Raw genomic sequence first — 21,455 nt, forward strand, 5'->3', positions numbered from 1 at the left:
ATCATATCATACACAAGTATATCATGATGGGGCAACACGGTGGCACAGTGGTAGAGTTGCTGCCTTACAGGGCCAGAGACCCGGGTTCTATCCTGACTATGGATGCTGTCTGTACGGAGTTTGTACATTCTCCGTGTGATGCGTGGGTTTTCTCCGGGCGCTCTGGTTTCCTCTCACACTCCAAAAGCGTACATGTTTGGCCTGGCCACACACTTATCTCACCGCTGCCATCGGGAAGTAAACAGCTATCCTACAGCCATCAGGCTATTAAACACTACAACCTCATAATCTATGAACTACAATAGACACATTATTATTGCACTGTTATTGTTCCTTTTTTTCCCCGCGTTTTTGTTATTTAATTTATTATGTTTACATATCCTGTTGTGCTGCAGCAAGTAAGAATGTCATTGTTCTATCTGGGACATATGACAATAAAACACTGAGGTGAAATTGTCCCTAGTGTGTAGGATAGTGCTAGTGTATGGGGTGATTACTGGTCTTGGTGGGCTGAAGGGCCTGTTTTCACGCTGTATCTCTAAAGACAAAGTAAAGTCTAAATCAGGCTATGCAAAAGAGAAAAAAGAAACAGGATAGAATATAGTATTACAACTACAGAGAAAGCACAGTTAGAAGAAGTACAAGGACTGCAATGTGGTACATCGGTGAATCGGTTATACATCCTGAGCATATGAGAGATACGTTTAAAAATAAGATGACAGCTGGGAAGAAACCGTTCCATCTGGTGGTACGTGTCTAAGCTTTAGTATCTTCTGCTCGATAGTAGAGGGGAGTAGAGGGGAGAAGAGGGAATTTCCGGGGTGTGAGTGTCATAGTTATGCACCATTGAAATAGGTCATTCGGCCCAACTTGTCTGTGTCGACTAGGTTTCCATTCTGAGCTAGTCCCGTTTGCTTGCATTTGGCCCATAAATCCCTCTAAACCCTTTCTATCCATATAACTGCCCAAATGTCTTTTGAAAGTCATCATTGTATCCAGTTCTGTAGCTTCCTCTAGCAGCTTGTTCCAGATACAGACTACCCATTGAGTAGAAAAAGGTGCCCCTCAGGTCTTGTTTACATCTCCCCTCCCACAACTTAAGCCTATACCCTCTCGTTTTAGAATCCTCAACCCTGGGATAGGGACTGTGAGAATTTACATTATCCATGGCCTTGTCCACCTCAAAAAGCCCGCCCTCATCCACCTAGGCTCCAAAGTCATTGATTATCACACTGTACAGTGTGAGTTGTAGATTAGAGTTGATGGGTAAAGGGGTTGTGGTGGGATGCTTCTGATAATGACATGTAAATATATAACTTAATCATAAAGTTTTTTATCTCATGTTTTGGCACATCACTGTGAGCGGTAATTATTACTTTTAAAGTTAACACGCTGCCTTTGGGTAAATCACATGCTGATGGAGGGCTGGCTTATAGAAGGTAAAGGTGCAGCAGTAGAGGTCTTGCCTTGCAGAGACCTGGGTTCAATCCTGACTATTGTGAGTACGGAGTTTGTACATTTTCCCTGTGACTGCGTGGGTTTCCTCTGTGTGCTCTGGTTTCCTCCCACGTTCCAAAGTAGTGCAGGTTTGTAGGTTAATTGGCTTCGGTAACAATTCTAAATTGTTCTAGTGTGTAGGTTAGTGCTAGTGTACGGGTGCTCGCTGGTCGGCGTGGACTCGGTGGGCCGAAGGGCCTTTCCGCGCTGTATCTCTAAACTATGGACTGTATGTCGATTTGAGATCTTTGACTGCCCAGTCTGTTATCTTTTCATTGTCTCCACGCCCCAGCAACGTGGTTCTGAGCAGCCATGGTCATGGCAAAGTAAGTCTGACCTTGCACTTTGTACAACAGTGTTAAACCTAATCTCAGGAGGGTGCGAGCTAGCACACATTGACATCTCACATGCACGGGGGAGCAATCTTGGACTCATGAACACGAACAAAACCCTGTGCATTCATTGCCATTTAGCCAGCACTGGGCCAAGCACTGATCACAATGCTTGAGGGGGCGTTTCCTGCTTTAAATACATTGGCTTTAAGAATGAGGTGACACAACATAATGACAAGAAAATCAAATGTCTGACTTAAAAAAAAAAAAACCTGTTCAACCACCTAAACACCCTGTTCTCATCTATCCACCCCAATTGCTGCTGTCATCTACAATATTTCTCTTCTGCCTCCCTCAATGCCAAGTATATTCACATTTTTGTTTCAGAAGAAACTGCAGATGCTTGAAAATCAAAGGTAGACAAAAATGCTGGAGAAACTCGGCGGGTGAGGCAGCATCTTTGGAGCAAAGGAAATAGGCGACGTTTCGGGTTGAGACCCAAAACATCACCTATTTCCTTCGCTCCATATATGCTGCCTCACCTGCTGAGTTTCTCCAGCAGTTTTGTCTACCGTCACATTTTTATTGATCATTTCGTTCCTGTGCTGATTGTGCACAGTCACCTACAAGGTGAATTTTTCTCTGCAGTTCAGGCATAGGCAGTAAGTGGCTCTCATACATCTACCAGTGAACTGCAGTTGCTGGAATCTTGAATAAAGCACAAAGTACTGGAGGAACTCAGCAGATCAGGCAGCACCTGTGGAAGACTACTCTAAAGAAGATCCCAACCCGAAATATCATCTGCCCATTCCCTCCATAGATGCTACCTGATCCAATGAATAATGGCAAATGCTTTATTGGTATTTTGAATATAATCAGGCACAATTTATGATAATGCCCAAACGATCTAATGTCCTGGTGTGCAGGAGGGAACTGCAGATGCTAGTTTACACCGAAGATAGATGCAAAATGCTGGAGTAACTCAGCGGGACAGGCAGTATCTGTGGAGAAAAGTCAGTCTAAAGTAGGATCTTGACTCGAAATGTCACCTATTCCTTTTCTCCAGAGATGTTGCCTGACCTGCTAAGTTACTCCAGCATTTTGTGTCTATCTCAGATGTAATGTTCTTTTGTTTTAACCTAACTTGCCAGTGAAGATTCATTGAAACATCACCAGCAATCCTGGTGATTTATTGTCCATCAGGAAGGCAGTAAAGGGAAACATTCTGCATTTGCTGATCATTTATCCCAGGAAACAAAGATCTCGGCATAACATTGTGGGCCTTCAGATCTTGGTTACACAGGAAGATCTAGTACTTAAGAAACATAGACAGAGGAGAACAATGCGCATTTGGCGAACATTGTGTGCTGAGGAACGCTGAAGTAGAGAAGACCTAGTAACCATTGCCATGTCTTTACCTGCTGCTGGAGGTCCTGTCAGGCAACCAATCCCAGCGAAAAACATTGAAAAGCCCAGCGAGATTCTCACTTTTGTCACTCCGACCAGATCAACCTGCGAACACAAGGAAGGCAAAGATGAACATTAGTGCATTGGAATCCAATTCTGCATTAATATCATCACATCAAAATCTGACCCTGTATTTGATGCAGTACACTCTATCTTGGTACAATGTTCAGTCAAAGATAACCAAACCTTCCTGTTACTAATATAACTAAGACCATTTGACATAGGACCAGAATTAGGCCATTTGGCCCATCAAGTCCACTCTGCCATTTGATCATGGCTGATCTATTTTTCCTTCTCAACCCCGTTCTCCTGTATTCATCCAATAACCTTTGACACCCTTACTAATCAAGAACCCAATGATCTCAACTTTAAAAATATTCAATGACTTAGCCTCAATCGCCATCTGTGGCAATCAATTCCACAGATGAATGAATGAATGAATGAATGAATGAATGAATGACTAAGTTTATTGTCCAAGTATTCACAGACAAGGGATTTGCCTCGGTGCTCCGACCACAAGTGACAACATGACATACAGTGACAGTTAAGAATGATACATAAAACATTAAACATTAATAATAAAACATTATTGATTAAACATGTGAATTAAACAAAATACCAGATCAAAAGGAGGCTACAGATTTTTGGTTATTGAGTAGAGCTACTGTTTTTAACTGTTTTTATGTCTGGCTGTGGCAGCTTTGACAGTCCCAAGTCGCCTTCCAGAGGGAAGTGATTCAAAGAGTTTGTGGCCAGGGTGAGAGGGATGATCCTGCCCGCTCGCTTCCTGGCCCTTGCAGTGTACAGTTCGTCAATGGGGGGGAAGGTTGCAGCCAATAACCTTCTCTGCTGATCGGACGATTCGCTGCAGCCTCCAGGTGTCGTGCTTGGTGGCTGAGCCAAACCAAACCATGATGGAGAAGTTAAGGACAGACTCCACGATGGCCATGTAGAATTGGACCATTATTGCCAGTGGCAGATTGTGCTTCCTCAGCTGCCGCAGGAAGTACATCCTCTGGTGCCTTTTTGACTGTGGAATCGATGGTAGCCCCCCACTTAAGGTCCTTGGAGATGATGGTTCCAAGGAAGTTAAAAGACTCCATAGATGTGAAGAAGGGTTTTGACCTGAGATGTTGCCCATTTCCTTCGCTCCATAGATGCTGCCTCACCCGCTGAGATTCTCCAGCATTTCTGTCTACCACAGATGTGACTGTGGTGTTGTTGATGGTGAGTGGGGTGAGGGGAGGGGGAGCTCTCCTAAAGTCTACAATCAATTCCACTGTCTTAAGAGCATTGAGCTCCGTCCGGGTTGTTGCGATGGCACCCGGATGCTAGGTGTGACACTTCCTGTCTGTAGGCAGATTCCTTCCCATCCTTGATCAGTCCAATCAGGGTTGTGTCGTCCGCAAACTTGAGAAGCTTGACAGAGGTGTCTGTGGAGGTGCAGTCGTTGGTGTAGAGAGAGTAGAGGAGAGGAGAGAGTACGCAGCCTTGCGGTGCTCCTATGCTGAGGGTTTGCGGGTCCAAGATGTGCTTTTTCAACCTCACATGCTGCTTCCTATCCGTCAGGAAGCTGGTGATCCACCGACAGAGGGGTTCAGGCACAGTCAACTCAGAAAGTTTGGAGTGTAGTAGCTCTGGCACAATGGTGTTGAATGCAGAGCTAAAATCAACAAACAAAATCCTCGCATAGGTCCCCTGGTGGTCTAGGTGCTGGAGGATGGAAGTGCAGACCCAGGTTGACTGCATCATCCACAGATCTATTGGCCCGATATGCAAACTGCAGATATTCCTGATATTTTTCAGCTTGGCCAGCACAAGCCTTTCAAGGGTCTTCATGACTACAGAGGTCAGCGCGACAGGCCTGTAGTCATTAAGACAAGCAATCCTTGCCTTTTTGGGTACAGGGACAATAGTGGAGACTTTGAAGCAGGCAGGGACAGTACAGGTTTGCAGGGACTGGTTGAAAATGTCTGTGTAGACCGGTGCCAGTTGTTCAGCACAGAGCTTGAGAGTAGAGGGGGAAACATTGCCAGTCCTGGAGATTTCTGACTTTTCTGTCTTCTGAAAAGCCTATCCACCTCCTCTAGTTTTATTGTTGATGATGGAGAAGTGATGTTGTGCAGCACGGAGGGTGTGGGTAATTGGGTGTGAAGTGGTGATTGGAGAGGGGTGGGTGGAAAAGGGTCCAGTCTTTTCAGACTGGGGTCTTGCTTTAAGTAGGTGTGAAGTGGTGATTGGGGAGGAGTGGGTGTAGAAGGGTGCAATCTTTGCAGACTGGGGTCTGGCTGTGTTTGTTGGGGAGGGGTTACCAGGGGTTACGTTTCTGCTTGTCTAGGAACTTGTCTCTCCTAGACTCTCCCATTCAATTGAAGAAATGTTAAAATTGTGTATATGCTGTTGGTGACAAGCATATTAACTTATGCTTTTATGGTGAGATATATATGTAGTAGGAATGTACAAGAGCAAGGTATTCACTGCATAGTTCCCTCGTGTTAAAAAAAAAGGACACAAGTGTTGGAGTAACTCAGTGGGTCAGGCAGCATCTCTGGAGAAGGGTCCCGACACAAAACATCACCTATCCATGTTCTTCAGAGATGCTGCCCAACCCGCTGAGTTACTCCAGCACTGTGTCTATTTTTGGTATAAACTAGCATCTGCAATTCCTTGTTATTACAACTACACATTGTTTCTGTTTCTTCAACTTCCCCAACACAGGTCACCAATAATTAAACCCATAAACCTGGACAGACATCCAGTCACAGAGTCACATAGCACGGAAACAGGCCCTTCGGCCCAACTCGTCTATGCTGACCAAGATGCCCCATCTACACTAGTTCATGTGCCTGTCCAGTGTCTTCTAAATGTTATCACAGTACAATGCCTCAACTACCTCCTTTGGTATTTTCACTTCTTCAATCCCTTGGTCTTCTTATGCCTTGAAATATTCCTTTGGCTCTTTATTCTACCTGACAGTGTGTGCTGATATGTCTTCAGTGTATCGTTCATGGGGCCCTTATTCACTGAAGCTTTACAAACAAGTTGACAAATTGATCCAGGCCTAATTTAATCCTAATGTCAGCTCGGGCGGTGGTGGACTTCACTTTCCAGAGACCCAAATACAAAAATCCAGGGCAATGCCAGGGAGCACTGGGCTGCTGCCCTGCACACCTGGTGTTAATGTGATGCCCTCTATGCTTCCTTATATTATTGCAGAACACTCAAAGGGGGTATTGCACTCTGACACGGTGCGGAAAACATTCCAAATGCAAGGCTCCTACTCACCATGACTGTGTCACAAGAAGAATTTAGAAAAAAGGATCTACAGATGCTGGTTTACACAAAATGACACAAAGTGCTAGAGTAACTCAGCAGGTCAGGCAGCATCTGTGAAGAACATGGATAGGTGATATTTTGTGTCAGGATCCTTCAGATTGGGTGAGGTCGAGATTGGGGAGGAATCAAAACAGGGAAATGTCTGATTTTATATCTTTTAAATATCCAGTCCTCTGAGTGAAATTGGTAAAGTCGTGATAATAAAGATGCTGGCCTCAAGGATGTGTCTCCACCACACCATCCATCAACACGAGAAATTGCCCGAAATCCTATCACTCATGCAGTAAGACTTTAGACATACAGTTTGGAAACAGGCCCTTTGGCCCACCAAGTCCTCGCCAACCAGCGATCCCCGCACACTAACATGTTCCTACACACTAGCAATAATTTATAGATTTACCAAGGTCTGTGTTTAAGGCAGCCACCATGCTGCCCATTGAGGAGTAATGAGGAGAGTCAGTAAGGAGGAGAAGGTGCTGATTTACCAGGACTGGGAGCAGCAGAGCCATGTATCCGCCACAGAACACGGCAAAGAACACCACATAGACCATCAGCTGGGCATAGGTGGTCGCCATTGGAGCCAGCAGGTTGGACAGGCCACACAGGAGAAGGTAGGCTTTGTGATAGTGGAGCTTGTTGGCGTAGTTTTGGTCAGCTATCCATCCTGAAGCCAGCTGGGCAACAGTCTCCGTTATACCTGCAACCACACAGACACAGCAGCTTGCATTACATAGCACGGTGAATGCAGTCACACATCCCAGGGCACTGTATGGTTCCCCTAGTGATCAGTCAGCCGACGGATTCAACGGACAAAGTAACTAAGTAACATGGTCCAAGAATCAGCTTTAAGTTCCATCCGCCCAGCAAGCTCCTGGCACGGGAAGGTTGTACGGGTTAGACAAGGGGAGGGGCAGGAACATCGAGTGGGGAGTTTAGAAAGGACGAGGAATGATTATTGGTGGCGGCACAGTGGCGCAACGGTAGAGTCGCTGCCTAACAGCGCCAGAGACCCAGGTTCAATCCTGACTAAAGGTGTTGACTGTACGGGGTTTGCACATTCTTCGTGACCATGCCAGTTTTCTCCGGGTGCTCTAGTTTCCTCCCAGGTTTGCAGGATAATTTGCATAATTAAAATTGGAAATTATCCCTAGTGTGTAGGATAGTGTTAGTGTACAGGGTGATCGCTGGTCAGGTGGGCTGAAGGGCCACACAGTATCTCTAATGTCTAAAGAACAATTGTGTGCAGTTCTGGTCACCTCATTACTGGAAGGATGTGGAGGCTTAGGAGAGGGTGCAGAGGTGGTTTACCAGAATGCTGCCTAGATTAGAGTTTCATTTATCAGGAGAGATTATACAAACTTGGATTGTCTTTCCTGCAACGTTGGAGGCAAAGGGGCGATCTGTTGGAAGTATTTTAAATGAGGCGAGGCATAGATAAGGCAGATAGTCAGAACCTTTTTTTCAGGATGGAAATGTCAAAGATGTGAGGGTATAGGTTCACGATGAGAGGGGGCAAAAGTTTAAAGGATATGTGTGGGGAAAGGTTATTCGACAGAGGGTGGTGGGATCCTGGAACGTGAAGCCTGGAGGCAGATTTGACAGTGGAGTCTAAGAAGCTTTTAAATAGGCACTTGGATATGCAGCGCATGGAGGGATATGGGGCACATGCAGGCAGAAGAGATTAGTTGCATCGTAAAGCACTTTACAGCCAGTGTAAGGATGTTTCTAGGTGGATATTGTAACAATGAGGAATCGTGACTGCCAACCTGATCATAGCAAACTATCACAGCCAGTGGCGGCAATGAAGGGGTCTAAAGAGGAAGAGGGCAAGGGTTGAACCTTGCAGCCATCTTATGGGAGAGGAAAGGGGTACAATGGGGAGAGGTGATGAGAAAGGGTGGCTGAGGAGAAATGGGGGAAGGAGGAGAGCGGATGAAGGAAGGATGAAAGTGACAAAGAGAAGGGAGGGAGGAGAGGTGGGGGGGGGGGAGGGGAGGAGGGGAGGGGGAGGGGAGGGGAGGTGGGGGGAGGGGAGAAGGGAGGTGGGGAGAGGGGAGGTGGGGAGAGGGGAGGTGAGGGGGGAAGGGAGGTGGGAGGTGGGGAGACGAAGTGGGGATGAAGAAGAGGAGGTGGGAGCAGGAGGGGAAGTGCTTCAGACGAGTGCAGCAGAGTGTTGTGGGCACGTGTGTGGAGGGGGTGGGCAAGAACTGCTGGGGATCGAGCAAGATGGGTGGAGAAAGGAAGTGGAGTGGGGAACATTAGAGAGGGGGAGAATAAGTAAGTGTGAAGCAGGGCGGATTTGTACGTGATTATGGTTACAAATGCTGGAATAGGCATTTGAGCAAGCCAGTGCCTGTGAATTTGGCAACAGACCAAAGGTTAGTGGGTTCTTTTGGCTGGAGTACGGAACACAAATACATGTGCTAAGAATAAAAAGAGTCTCAGCTGTGAAACAAATTCTCAGTAGCAATGCCGCTAGTGATGACTGAATGTGAACCCTGGAAAAATACAGGATGCAGGAAGAGTGGGTGAGGTGTGAGCGAGGATTGCCCACTGGATCGCGATTGACCCAGACATCAGCAGAGTGCAGGCGTAGACTGGGCCATGTGTAGGAAAGAACTGCAGATGCTGGTTTAAACCGAAGATAGACACAAAAAGCTGGAGTAGCTCAGCGGGACAGGCAGCATCTCTGGATCTTCAGAAAGGTCTCGACCCGAAACGTCACCATTCCTTCTCTTCAGAGATGCTGTCTGTCCCGCAGAGCTACTCCAGATGTTTGTGTCCGTCTGGGCGATGGGATGTCAGGCTGGTAGACGGGCTGGGGCCTACTCTACCCCAGCTGCCATAGTCTCTTCAAAACCTCAACCAAATACTCTTTGACCTCCTAATTCCAGCACATAAACACCTTGTTCACAGTCTCTTCTGCTTATTGTCCCTTGGTGTGAGGCATTATCCCTCCATATCCTTCCTAAGACTTGGTACCCGAGGATCTGAGATTCAAGCAACAGACCCTTGGAGAAGAAACATTCGATTGAGGAAAATGGGTGAGAGGTTGAACGAAGGATTTGTAAGGAGTTATGTTGTAATGAGATTACCTCTCAGGCTTATACATTCCAGACCACATAGAATCATGCAGCACAGATTAAGGCCCTTCAGCCCAACTCGTCCATGCTAACCAAGGAGGCCCATTCTCATCAGTCCCATTCGCCAGTGTTTGGCCCAAATCCCTCGAAACCTTGCCTATCCATGTAGCTGTCCAAATGTATTTAACATTTATTATAGTACCTGCCTCAACTCCTTCCTCTGGCACCACGTTCCATACATCTACCACCCACTGTGTGAAAAAGTTGCCCCTCAGATTCCTATTAAATCTTTCAGGGGCCAGAGGTTATGGGGAGAAGGCAGGAGAATGGGATTAGGAGGGAGAGATAGATCAGCCATGATTGAATGGTGGAGTAGACTTGATGGGCCAAATGGCCTAATTCTGCTAATCACATGATATGATCTTATGAGCTCTCTCATTAAACCTGTATCCTCTGGTTCTCGATTTGCCGACCCTGGGTTAAAGACTCTGTGCGTTTACTCTATCTACAGTTTTGCCTCATGATTTTATACACCTCTATAACATCACCCCTCAACTTCCTGGACTCTAAGGAATAAAGTAAAAATTAATCTGCAGGTCCCAACCGGAAACATCATCTATCCATGTTCTCTAGAGATGCTGCGAGACCGGCTGTGTATAGCTTTTAGTTTAGAGATACAGCATAGAAACATGCCCTTCGGCCCACCGAGTTCGTGCCAACCAGCTGGCCCTAGCCCTATCCTGCATACCAGGGACAATTAAATTTTTTTTTAAACAAAGCCAATTAACATCGGATTACTTTGAGAATGGGAGGAATTGGGAGAACCCGGGGAAAACCCACAGGACAATGTACAAACTACGTACAGACACCACCCGTAGTCAGGATCGAACCCAGGGGCTCTACCACTACGCTACTGTACTGCCCTGTGAGTTACTCTGCATTTTGTGTCCTTTCCAAGGAAACAGTGCTAGCCTAACCAATCTCCCCCCACATCTCAGGCCTCGCAGCATCCTCGTAAACCTTCTCTACTCTCTTTCCAGCTTAATGACATCTTTCCTATAGCAGGGTGATCAAAACTGAACATAATACTACAAGCACAGCCTCATCATTGTCTTGTACGACTGTAAGATAACGTCCCAACTTTAACACAACATCCCACTCAGCTCAACCTCTCCTCATGAGGGAGCAGCTGATCCCTGGACGCAAACCTGTGACATAGACGGAACGGGCTGCTCCTGGCTGCTTCCTGTAAGTGGTGATATTCCAGAGAAGCCACTAAGACACACAAGGGTTGCCCCAGGGGGAGCTGTCTGACTCACCTCACGAGTTCAGCAGTGAATCCAGGTTGGACCGACCGCTGGAATAGCGAGAGGCCACTGCACTGTGGAGGGATGCACTGCCCGCTGGATGAAACGTGCACTGATGCCCTAACAAAGCTGTCGTCTTTTGGACAAGGCTTTAGAGCAAGGCCCTGTCAGCCTTCAGTGGTTCTGGCTTAACTTCCCATGGCACTATCCTGAAGATGAGAGGAGGAGCTTTCTTAAGTGTCCTGATTGAAACAACACCACCAAAACCTGATTAACAGGTCGCTCATCTGCCTGTGGATCTTTCTGTGCACAGAAATTCCTCTCGTACAACAGGCTTAGTGCCGGGAAATAGGGAACTGTAGATGCTCGTTTACAACAAAAAGACACAAAGTGCCGGAATAACTCAGCAGGTCTGGCAGCATCTCTGGAGAGTGTGGATAGGTAACATTTCAGGTCTGAAGAAGGGTCCCGGCCCGAAATGTCACCTATCCAATGTTCTCCAGAGATGCTGCCTGACCCGCTGAGTTACTCCAGCACTTGAAGACTTTGTAACTAGTGATTTGTCACATGCCAAGCCCTCCCTGAGGTTGGCAGGCTTTCTTTCTTGGGTAAGAAAAAATAAATCTGCATTTCAAAAGTGGATTTCTGTGACTGAGCCGAGAGGCTTTGCGACAACGCTGACATAACTCTTCCTCTCGGGCAGTTGATAAAACATAGGGAAGGTTGCAAAATCAAAATGGAAACCTCAAGCTTGTTAGAACACTTCTCTCTCGCGCTGGGATATAGAACTGGTGGCCTTCCTGAGGAGCGGGCAGAGAATTCCCGAGAGACAGTGGAGACAGGGCAATGACTGCTGCTCCTGTTTTATCCACAACTGCGGGAAGGGGAACAAGAGGCAGGAGACACCAGCAGGTACATGTGATCAAACATGTGATCAAACTGTAAAGATAGGAGTGAACGGGTCCTTTTCAGAATGGCAGGAAGTGGCGAGTGGAGTGCCGCAAGGCTCGGTGTTGGGGCCGCAACTGTTTACCATATATATTAATGATTTGGAAGAGGGAATTAGGAGCAACACTAGCAAGTTTGCGGATGACACAAAGCTGGGTGGCAGTGTGAACTGTGAAGAGGATGTTAGGAGGTTGCAGTGTGACCTGGAAAGGTTGAGTGAGTGGGCAGATGCGTGGCAGATGCAGTATAATATAGATAAATGTGAGTTTATCCACTTTGGCGACAAAAACAAGGGGGCAGATTATTATCTCAATGGGGTTAGGTTAGGTAAGGGGGAGGTGCAGCAAGACCTGGGCGTCCTTGTACACCGGTCACTGAAAGTTGGCTTACAGGTACAGCAGGCAGTGACGAAAGCTAATAGTAAGATTAAACGAGAACTTACCAGTTTGAAGTTTGATCTTTATTTTATAAGGAGTTACGTCGAGGGATTACGTGAAGACCCCGCCAGCACGCATGCGTGACATTCTTCAAAGCAGCGGTGTGAAATCACAGACAACAATAAGTGAAATAAACATAGTAAGATAAGAGGAACTAGAATACCAGTTGACCTTTATGATAGAGGGTGGGCGTGGAGGGCACGTAATCCCTCGACGTAACTCCTCATAAAATAAAGATCAAAATTCGAACTGGTAAGTTCTTGTTTAATCTTACTATTTTACTTCAGAGTCACGTGAGTTGCTACGTGAAGATTTTAAAGATCTGTGATTTCATGCCGTGGAACGAGTCCATGCTTCACTCACTGCCGTAGTCGTCCAAGGGAGGAAGTATGTTATCGTATTCAAACATAAATCAAAATTCAAACAATATCAATTTATTTTAACAAAATAATAATGATCCCTTGGGATGAATCATATTACAGGATTTAAAATTGTTTCTGCAAACACAGCAGGTTTGGTGACCGGTTTGTTATAAAAGAGTTGGAAGGTCTTCTCTCTAGACCATCCTGCAGTAGCCAGGATATGGTCCATAGGCACTTCCATTTCTCTAGCTGTCGATGTTGCTGCAGCCCTGGTGGAATGAGATTTTAAAATGTCAGTATCCACCCCAGCAGCTCCCAAAACTGAGGGAGATGGTCTGCACTGATACCCCGCTATGAGGCTGTTTATGGCTGATCCATAGTGCCAATTCACTACCTCTTGTGGTTTTAGTGGACTCTAAATATAGCAGAAGGTGTGTCATAACACATAGTCGAGTATCTGATGGGTATGCCCGGAATTCCAAATTAAGTCCTGATAATCCTGGTCTGTTTTGTTTAACCAACTCCAAGATCCGAAAATGTATCTTGTCAGTTGATACAGTCATGTTATCCAGCCTCAGTTTATGTAGAGACTGGACCCTTTGAGCTGAGACCAGTGCCATCAGCATAACTGTTTTACAGTCAGCTTCTCCAGGGACAGGGACATTGCTGGTGACCAACACCTGAGCAATGTTAGAACAACACTGACATCCCATATCTGGGAGTACCTCGCTCTAGGAGGGTTTGTGTTGTATATACCCCTCATGAGTTTAGCAACTGGAGGGTGAGATCCCATGGAATGCTGTCCTAGTCCCTGCCACAAGTATGCTGACAGGGCATTCCTAGTGCAATTGATAGCGCTGTAGCTCAGTCCTTCTTCGAAATGAAGGCTGGACAGGAATTCTAGGACATTGGTAACTGTAGATGTGTTATACGCTATACCAGTCCTTGTGTAATACAACTCCCATTTCCTTATACAGGAGAGATATTGCTTCTTTGTTGATTCTCGGTAGGCCGACGTGATCATGTTCATAGTCCACTCCGTCTTGTTACAGGCTTCTATTAAGTCTGCTGCTTTATTCTTTGGCAATGTTACAGACATGTGGATAGAGTCAATTGTGAAACCCAATAGTCCATAGTTGTGGATGGCGTCAACTTAGATTTATCTGGATGGATGATGAACCCCAGTTTTTCAAACAAAAGTTTGGTAGCTAAGACTGCTGACTTAGCTAGTTCCAAGGTTTCCCCACAATTAATATATCATCAAGATATATCCATTAGGCAAGGCTTTATACTGCCATTGTTACCCCATCCAGTTAAATTTTAGGTATCGACGATGATCCTTTTGTATGGGTACCGAATAGTATGCATCTTTTAGATCGATGCATGCCATGAAGTATCCTTCGGAAACTAATTGCTTGGCAGTAACAAATGTTTCCATTTTGAAATGAATATAGTTTACAAAAGTATTCAGTTTAGTCAAGTCAATGATGATGCGACATCCACCATCTTTTTTGTTTTTTGTGAATATGAAAAGGGGAGATGCAGCGAGACCTGGGTGTCATGGTACACCAGTCATTGAAAGTGGGCATGCAGGTGCAGCAGGCAGTGAAGAAAGCGAATGGTATGTTAGCTTTCATAGCAAAAGGATTTGAGTATAGGAGCAGGGAGGTTCTACTGCAGTTGTACAGGGTCTTGGTGAGACCACACCTGGAGTATTGCATACAGTTTTGGTCTCCAAATCTGAGGAAGGACATTATTGCCATAGAGGGAGTGCAGAGAAGGTTCACCAGACTGATTCCTGGGATGTCAGGACTGCCTTATGAAGAAAGACTGGATAGACTTGGTTTATACTCTCTAGAATTTAGGAGATTGAGAGGGGATCTTATAGAAACTTACAAAATTCTTAAGGGGTTGGACAGGCTAGATGCAGGAAGATTGCTCCCGGTGTTGGGGAAGTCCAGGACAAGGGGTCACAGCTTAAGGATAAGGGGGAAATCCTTTAAAACCGAGATGAGAAGAATTTTTTTCACACAGAGAGCGGTGAATCTCAGGAACTCCCTGCCACAGAGGGTAGTCGAGGCCAGTTCATTGGCTATATGTAAGAGGGAGTTAGATGTGGCCCTTGTGGCTAAGGGGATCAGAGGGTATGGAGAGAAGGCAGGTACGGGATACTGAGTTGGATGATCAGCCATGATCATATTGAATGGCGGTGCAGGCTCGAAGGGCCGAATGGCCTACTCCTGCACCTAATTTCTATGTTTCTATGTTTCTATCTATGTCGGATACAAATTCTAGAGAGTCATGTTCTGATCTCTCTATTACTCCTTTGGCATATAATCTCCCCAGATCTGCATGTTCTTCCAATTTTTCCAGTTGCGAGAGCACAAACTATCGGCTAGGCACATGTTGAACTGGGGGCATGACTTTTTGGATAAACTCAATTTCATATCCCTGAATACTTTGAGTATATAATGGTCAGTAGTAATAGACCTCCATGCCTCCCAAAACAGGTGTAACCTTCCCCCTGTTGGTACAGAACCTACACCTTTTATGTTCTGGAAGGAACCAGACCCACCTACCTCCATGGTTACCGATGCCACATTCACTTCTTCAGTTTCTGCCTCTTCTGCGGAGGAGGCGCTGGAGTGCGGGGTTGGCGCATCTTCCATGAGGGTCACTCTGGGCCATGGCCTAAAAAAGACCTCCGTGGTTGTTGCGCGGCCCTCATGCTTTCACCAGCATCCTGGTGTCGTTGCCTGCTGGTGGATGCATAGGGGTGCTGCCGTCTGGGGTAAGTGGCCTTGCTCGTTGATGATGACGCCCTCATGAGTCCGACGGCTATAGCCTCCTAATTGAGTTCTTTGACTGTTTTGATAAATTCCCTCCAAATAGCAGTATTTATGGTTGTTTAGTAGCTGTCTTACACAACCCTGCAAATGTGGGGTTTAGTGCAGGTCTAATCGCACTCTTTCTTAGGCAATTCATCTCATATTGTGTATTGCAGAGCAGCGCCAGTGTATCTTGTTGAGTGTCCGTACCATCCACGGAACGAGCGAACGCCGTTATGCCCGATGTCAGAAGCTTTAATATCTTCTGCATTTTAACCTCTTGGGTTCTTATGCCAACTCCAATGTACCCACAGATTGCACTATTTACTGCAGGGACATTTAAGGAGACACAGTTCTCAGAAGGCATGTATTTTGCTGTTGTCTCGTTGATTGTAGTGGATGGAAAGACAGGTAGTCGATGCTGGCCGCCAGTTTGGTCTGTAACGGCTGTCCTGATTGCGGTGGCACCGCAAATGTCGTGACCACTCCCAGCAGCTCTTGTGGATCCTGCACCCCCAGCACACTGCCGGTTTCTTCAGCCATGTCCCCTTCTTCGGGGCCAGCCCAGCCCTGGCCCGTAATGCTCCCCTCTGTTGAGGGAGATGCATTATACAGCCCTGGGTAAGGTGCTGTGATGGGTGTGCGATGGTGACCATACTCCATCTCGCGGAGCATGTCACGTTGGAGCATTTACTCCATCAACCGCTCCATGCGGGAAATGCGGTCACCACCGCTGCTACCCGGCAGCGGGTCCTCCTGGCCCGACTCATCCGAGTCAACCGGCCGGACCGACTTCTGCTTTGCTTTTCCACCAGTCCGCTGCGCTGGTTCGGGCTGTGCAGCTTGCGCCGCTGGTCCCAGCTGAGCAGGATTTACATCTGTGACTACGGACCGTATTAACTGCGGTCCAGGTGTCGCTGGTCGCCGTTGACGGCCGGAACTTTCGCGGTCCCCCGCGCCAGTCGAGACGCGACCCTCTTCGACTTCTTGCCCTTGTCCATAGTTTTTACTGCAACAGAAAAACACAAGGGAAAAATACACGACCTCAGATTAGATAACTTACCTGCAGGTCCCGTATTTAAACTTTGCCGCGGGAGAACTCTTCACCTCGCCCGTCGCTGTGCAATGCGTGAGACGATATGTTGCACATGCGTGCTGGCGGGGTCTTCACGTAGTCACTCACGTGACTCCGAAGTAAAATGGACTGTTGGCCTTCATAACAAGAGGATTTCAGTGTAGGAGTAAAGAGGTTCTTCTGCAGTTGTATAGGGCTCTGGTGAGACCACATCTGGAGTATTGTGTACATTTTTGGTCTCCTAATTTGAGAAAGGGCAATCTTGTGATTGAGGCAGTGCAGCGTAGGTTCACGAGATTGATCCCTGGGATGGCGGGACTGTCGGTAGGGAGCTTTTCCATTTTTCAGCTTGAAATTGTGCAATCTAGTGCATACTGTAGTGAGTCATTTTACTTACACTTGAATGCAACATTTATGCTTCAATAGGTTAGGCTAAATCACATTCCACAGTAGAGCCAGGCTCTGATCAACAGGTGCAGCACATGAATGTCATTAGTATATTCATGTATGGAAATCAGATTATAATTTATGCTGTTATGCATATATACAGAGAAACAAAAACATAGAAACAAGGCAAGAGAAATCAGGCTTCCATCACTGTTCTGCACAAATAAATCAACCTTACCCTTTGACTATAGAACCAAGATGAAAATAATGCCACATATTCAACCGTATATGGTTCAATGAAATTAAGATATATATAGATAATATCTATATATATATGGAAACAGGCCCTTCGGCCCACTAAGTCCACCGACCAGCAATCTACAATACACCAGTTCCATCCTACATGCCAGGGACAATTTACAGAAGCCAATTAACCTACAAACCTGCACTTCTTTCGGATGTGGGTGAAACCGGAATAGCTGGAGAAAACCATGTGGTCATAAGGAGAATGTACAAATACTGTACAGACAGCACCCGTAGTCAGGACCAAATCTGGGTCTGTGGTGTTGTAAGGCAGCAACTCTACCGCTGCACCACCGTGCCACCCCATTCAATTATTTTTTCTGTAATATATTTATTATGGTGTCACGTCAATAAAGATGAACACATGATTCTGATTTCTGCCCTTAGTTGGATAACACACGTCCAGTCATTGTGTTTTATGGCTGGTTTTCAACCTCTTTAGTCTGAAACATCACCTGCTGCCTGTCCTGCTGAGTTATTCCAGCTTTTAGTGTCTATCTTCAGTTTAAACCACCATCTGCAGTTCCTTCCTACACTCTTTGTTAAGCTAAACAGGTCCTATTCTCATATTATTCACCTCAACTAAGTCTTTTCTTCACCTCCGTTGCTGCAGAGAATACAATCCCAGTTATCAAATCTTTCTTTAAAGTGAAAAAAAATTTCCAGCTTTGCCAATATGTTCATAAATCGCCCCTGGATCCTCCCCAGAGCAATTGCACCCTTTCCATTGTGTCATAGTCTTACAACATGGAAACAGGCCCTTCATCCCAACTTGTCCATGCAGATCAAGATGCCCCATCTAAACTAGTCCCATTTATCTGCATTTAGCCCATATCCCTTTAAACCTTGTGCGTGCCAGTGTGTGTGTAAGAGTGTGTGTTAGGTTGTGTGTGAGAGTGTGTGTCAGTGAAGCGTCGACAACACCCGGAGTGAGTGGAGACTTGGCAATGTCCGGGGAGCATTTTCCTCTCTCTCACCCCCCCCCCCCCCCCCCTCCCGGGAATGCGGGCCAACCCAGGTGCTCTGTGTCCAGCTGGGGTCCGGGGGAGGCGATGGACAGTGACCCGGGGGTTGGGCATCGAGGGGGTGGTGGGGGGGGGGGGGGGGGGGGGTCGGTGCTGGGACCACCGCCGTATCTCACCTATCACACCATCTGCACGGGAATGTGAATGCGGGAGAGGCAGCATCTATAGAGCGGTATACAAAAATGCTGGAGAAATTCTTGCGTCTGAAGAAGGGTCAAACTCAGACATAGATGCTGCCTCACCCGCTGAGTTTCTCCAGCATTTTTGTCTACATTGCCATTTTAAATAGTGTACGATGGGCTTAAGCCAATTGCTCGTGGGGGAGTGTGACTTTATTTATATATATATATAAAACATATTTTTTTGAGCGTGAGAACTTCTGTCATCAGCGCGAGAGCGTGAGAATTTCATCAAATGTGCGAGTCTCAGGCTCAATGCGTAAGAGTTGGCAGCCCTGACATGGATAAAGTGAATGCTCACAGTCTTTTTCCCAGGGAGAGGATTCTAACACTAGAGGGCATCGACATAGGGTGAGGGTGGAGACTTCAAGTGCAACATTTTCACTCAGAAGGTAGTCCATATCTGGAATGAGCTGCCTGAGGAAGTTATAGAGAGAATACAATGGTGACTTTTAAAATAATTTTGGACAGAGATTATGTATGGGACGGATTTAGAGGACTATGGGCCAAATGCAGGCAAATGGGACCAGCTCAGTATGGATTGGGTGGGCTGAAGGGCCTCTCTGTGCTGCACAGCACTGTGACTCTCTCTGTCAGGCTGCTGCGAGCGAGGCTGCAATTCAGACATGATCACCTGAGTGGAAAACCAAACGTGGTGTCCTGGGTCTGTCTCGTTATAGAAAGTGCCTGAACAGATGAATGAATTACATTTAAGTTGTTGACATTCAAGTTTCAAATCTTCTGCTGGGAATAGAAACTAAAGAACCGGGATTAGTTTTCAGCAGTGGACAAGATGAGAGAGAGATGCGTGGAGCGTGGAGAGACGATAGATTGAGAACAAATTAGTTAAATTAGATCAGGCGTTGTTGTCTGTGGTGTTTGCTGCTAACGGCAGAGATGTGGCTGTCATAGAAAGAGAAAAATGTTGACTCTCCTTCCCTGTGTCATAGTCAGACAGCATGGAAACAGGCCGTTCGGCCCAATGCATCCATGCCGACCAAGATGCCCCATCTAAGCGGGTCTAATTTGCTTGCGTTTGGCCCATATCCCTCTAAACCTTTCCTATCCATGTCTTTCCTGTGCAAGTGTCTATTAAATATTGTTATTGTATCTGCCTCAACTACCTCCTCTGGCAGCTTGTTCCGTACACCCACTAAGTGAAACCGTTGCCCCACAGATTCTCATCATATCTTTCCCCTCTCACCTTAATCCATGAGTATTCCCAGTAATTTTATTTTAAATTGTGGATTTTCAGTATCTGCTTGAGTTTATGCTCATTTGCAGACTGGCCCAGGTTGGTCTCAACATGGTCTGGGCTACACACACTATGGTCTAGGATGGTAGACAAAAATGCTGGAGAAACTCAGCGGGTTTTTCACTCAGAAATTCACCCACTGAGTTTCTCCAGCATATTTGTCTACCTTCGATTTTCCAGCATCTGCAGTTCCTTCTTAAACAAGAAGAACGGTTTGTACTCGCTAGAATTTTGAAGATTGAGGGGGGATCTTATAGAAACTTACAAAATTCTTAAGGGGTTGGACAGGCTAGATGCAGGAAGATTGTTCCCGATGTTGGGGAAGTCCAGGACAAGGGAGTCATAGTTTAAGGATAAAGGGCAAATCCTTTAGGACCGAGATGAGAAAAACATTTTTCACATAGAGTGGTGAATCTCTGGAACTCTCTGCCACAGAAGGTAGTTGAGGCCAGTTCATTGGCTATATTTAAGAGGGAGTTAGATGTGGCCCTTGTGGCTAAAGGGATCAGGGGGTATGGAGAGAAGGCAGGTACAGGATACTGAGTTGGATGATCAGCCATGATCATATTGAATGGCGGTGCAGGCTCGAAGGGCTGAATGGCCTACTCCTGCACCTATTTTCTATGTTTCTATGTAAGATCTAGGATGGTCTCACTATGGTCTGGGACCTAGATACACTTGGGCCTGGGTTAGTCCCACTATGACCCGACATATGTACACCACAGACCGTGTTAGTCCCCTGCCCGGGGTTAGACACTCAATGGTCTGGGTTGCTTTAACCTTGACCTGGGTTGGTCTTAACATGGTCTTTGTTAGACTATGGCGTGGATTGGTCTCACCATGACCTGGGTTATCTTAATCTTGACTTGGGTTAGTGACACTGAGACCTGCAGGTTACCAGCATGCCCTAGTGTGGTCTAAATGAGTTGGAGATCTCCAGAACCTACCAGGTTAATCCCAGATCCAAAGTTTGGCCCAAGTTACTGTTGCCGTGCTCTGTCTAGCAATCTCTGCCCTGAACAGCAATGATTCACAGACTACAGTTGTTTTAAAAAAATGAAAATGTTTTACATTTGATGAGCCAAGCTGAATAATCAGAGAGTCTCCCATGTTGAAATGGATCCAAATAAATCCTGGATTGACCAAGAGACGAGGAGAAAAGAAAAAGCCAAGATCAGCTGGGGAAAGTTTGCTGTTGCTGTGCAACGAGAGGAAGAGCAGGCAGCGTGAAGGCCAGAGAAATGAAAGGCGTCTTTTATGAAGAAGGGGTTTTAGACAAGCAGCATTAGCAGGGAAAGATTGCACACAACGAGAGGTTTAGGCACAAACACACAAGAGAACATAAGGGCCATTGTGGAGGCGAGACGGGGCTAGTTCCTGGACTGGTACTTTAGGTTAAGCATAAGGCAGAGTGATCTGCCCAGCTCTCGCCTCTGCAGCCACTCAGTTGCCAAGCCGGGCGAGGTCTGTGGAGAAGCCAGCCGGTGCGGTGCTGCCATGTGACGTGACTCTCACACAGAGTGACGTCTCTCCATGCAGCCCACATCCTCAGCTAGTGGGCTTCAGTATAATGCTCCTTGGACCAAGAGCATCAACTTGCCCGGGAAAACATCCAATTAACCCTTCGTGTGCAC

At 46.4% G+C, this 21,455-nt stretch overlaps 1 protein-coding gene across 2 annotated transcripts in view; it reads right to left on the reverse strand.

Moving 5' to 3' along the window:
- slc16a4 (solute carrier family 16 member 4) overlaps positions 1-21,455 on the reverse strand; it is a 93,577-nt gene that overhangs the window by 3,496 nt on the left and 68,626 nt on the right. For both annotated transcript variants that reach the window (XM_033042259.1, XM_033042260.1), the window contains 2 exons: positions 7,118-7,329; positions 3,248-3,341 (listed from right to left, as the gene is read on the reverse strand). In XM_033042259.1, the coding sequence (XP_032898150.1) occupies positions 3,248-3,341; positions 7,118-7,329 (306 nt within the window). The remainder of the gene's footprint in view (positions 1-3,247; positions 3,342-7,117; positions 7,330-21,455) is intronic.

The sequence above is a fragment of the Amblyraja radiata genome, chromosome 24 (assembly GCF_010909765.2).
Source record: "Amblyraja radiata isolate CabotCenter1 chromosome 24, sAmbRad1.1.pri, whole genome shotgun sequence".
NCBI classification, from domain to species: Eukaryota; Metazoa; Chordata; class Chondrichthyes; order Rajiformes; family Rajidae; genus Amblyraja; species Amblyraja radiata.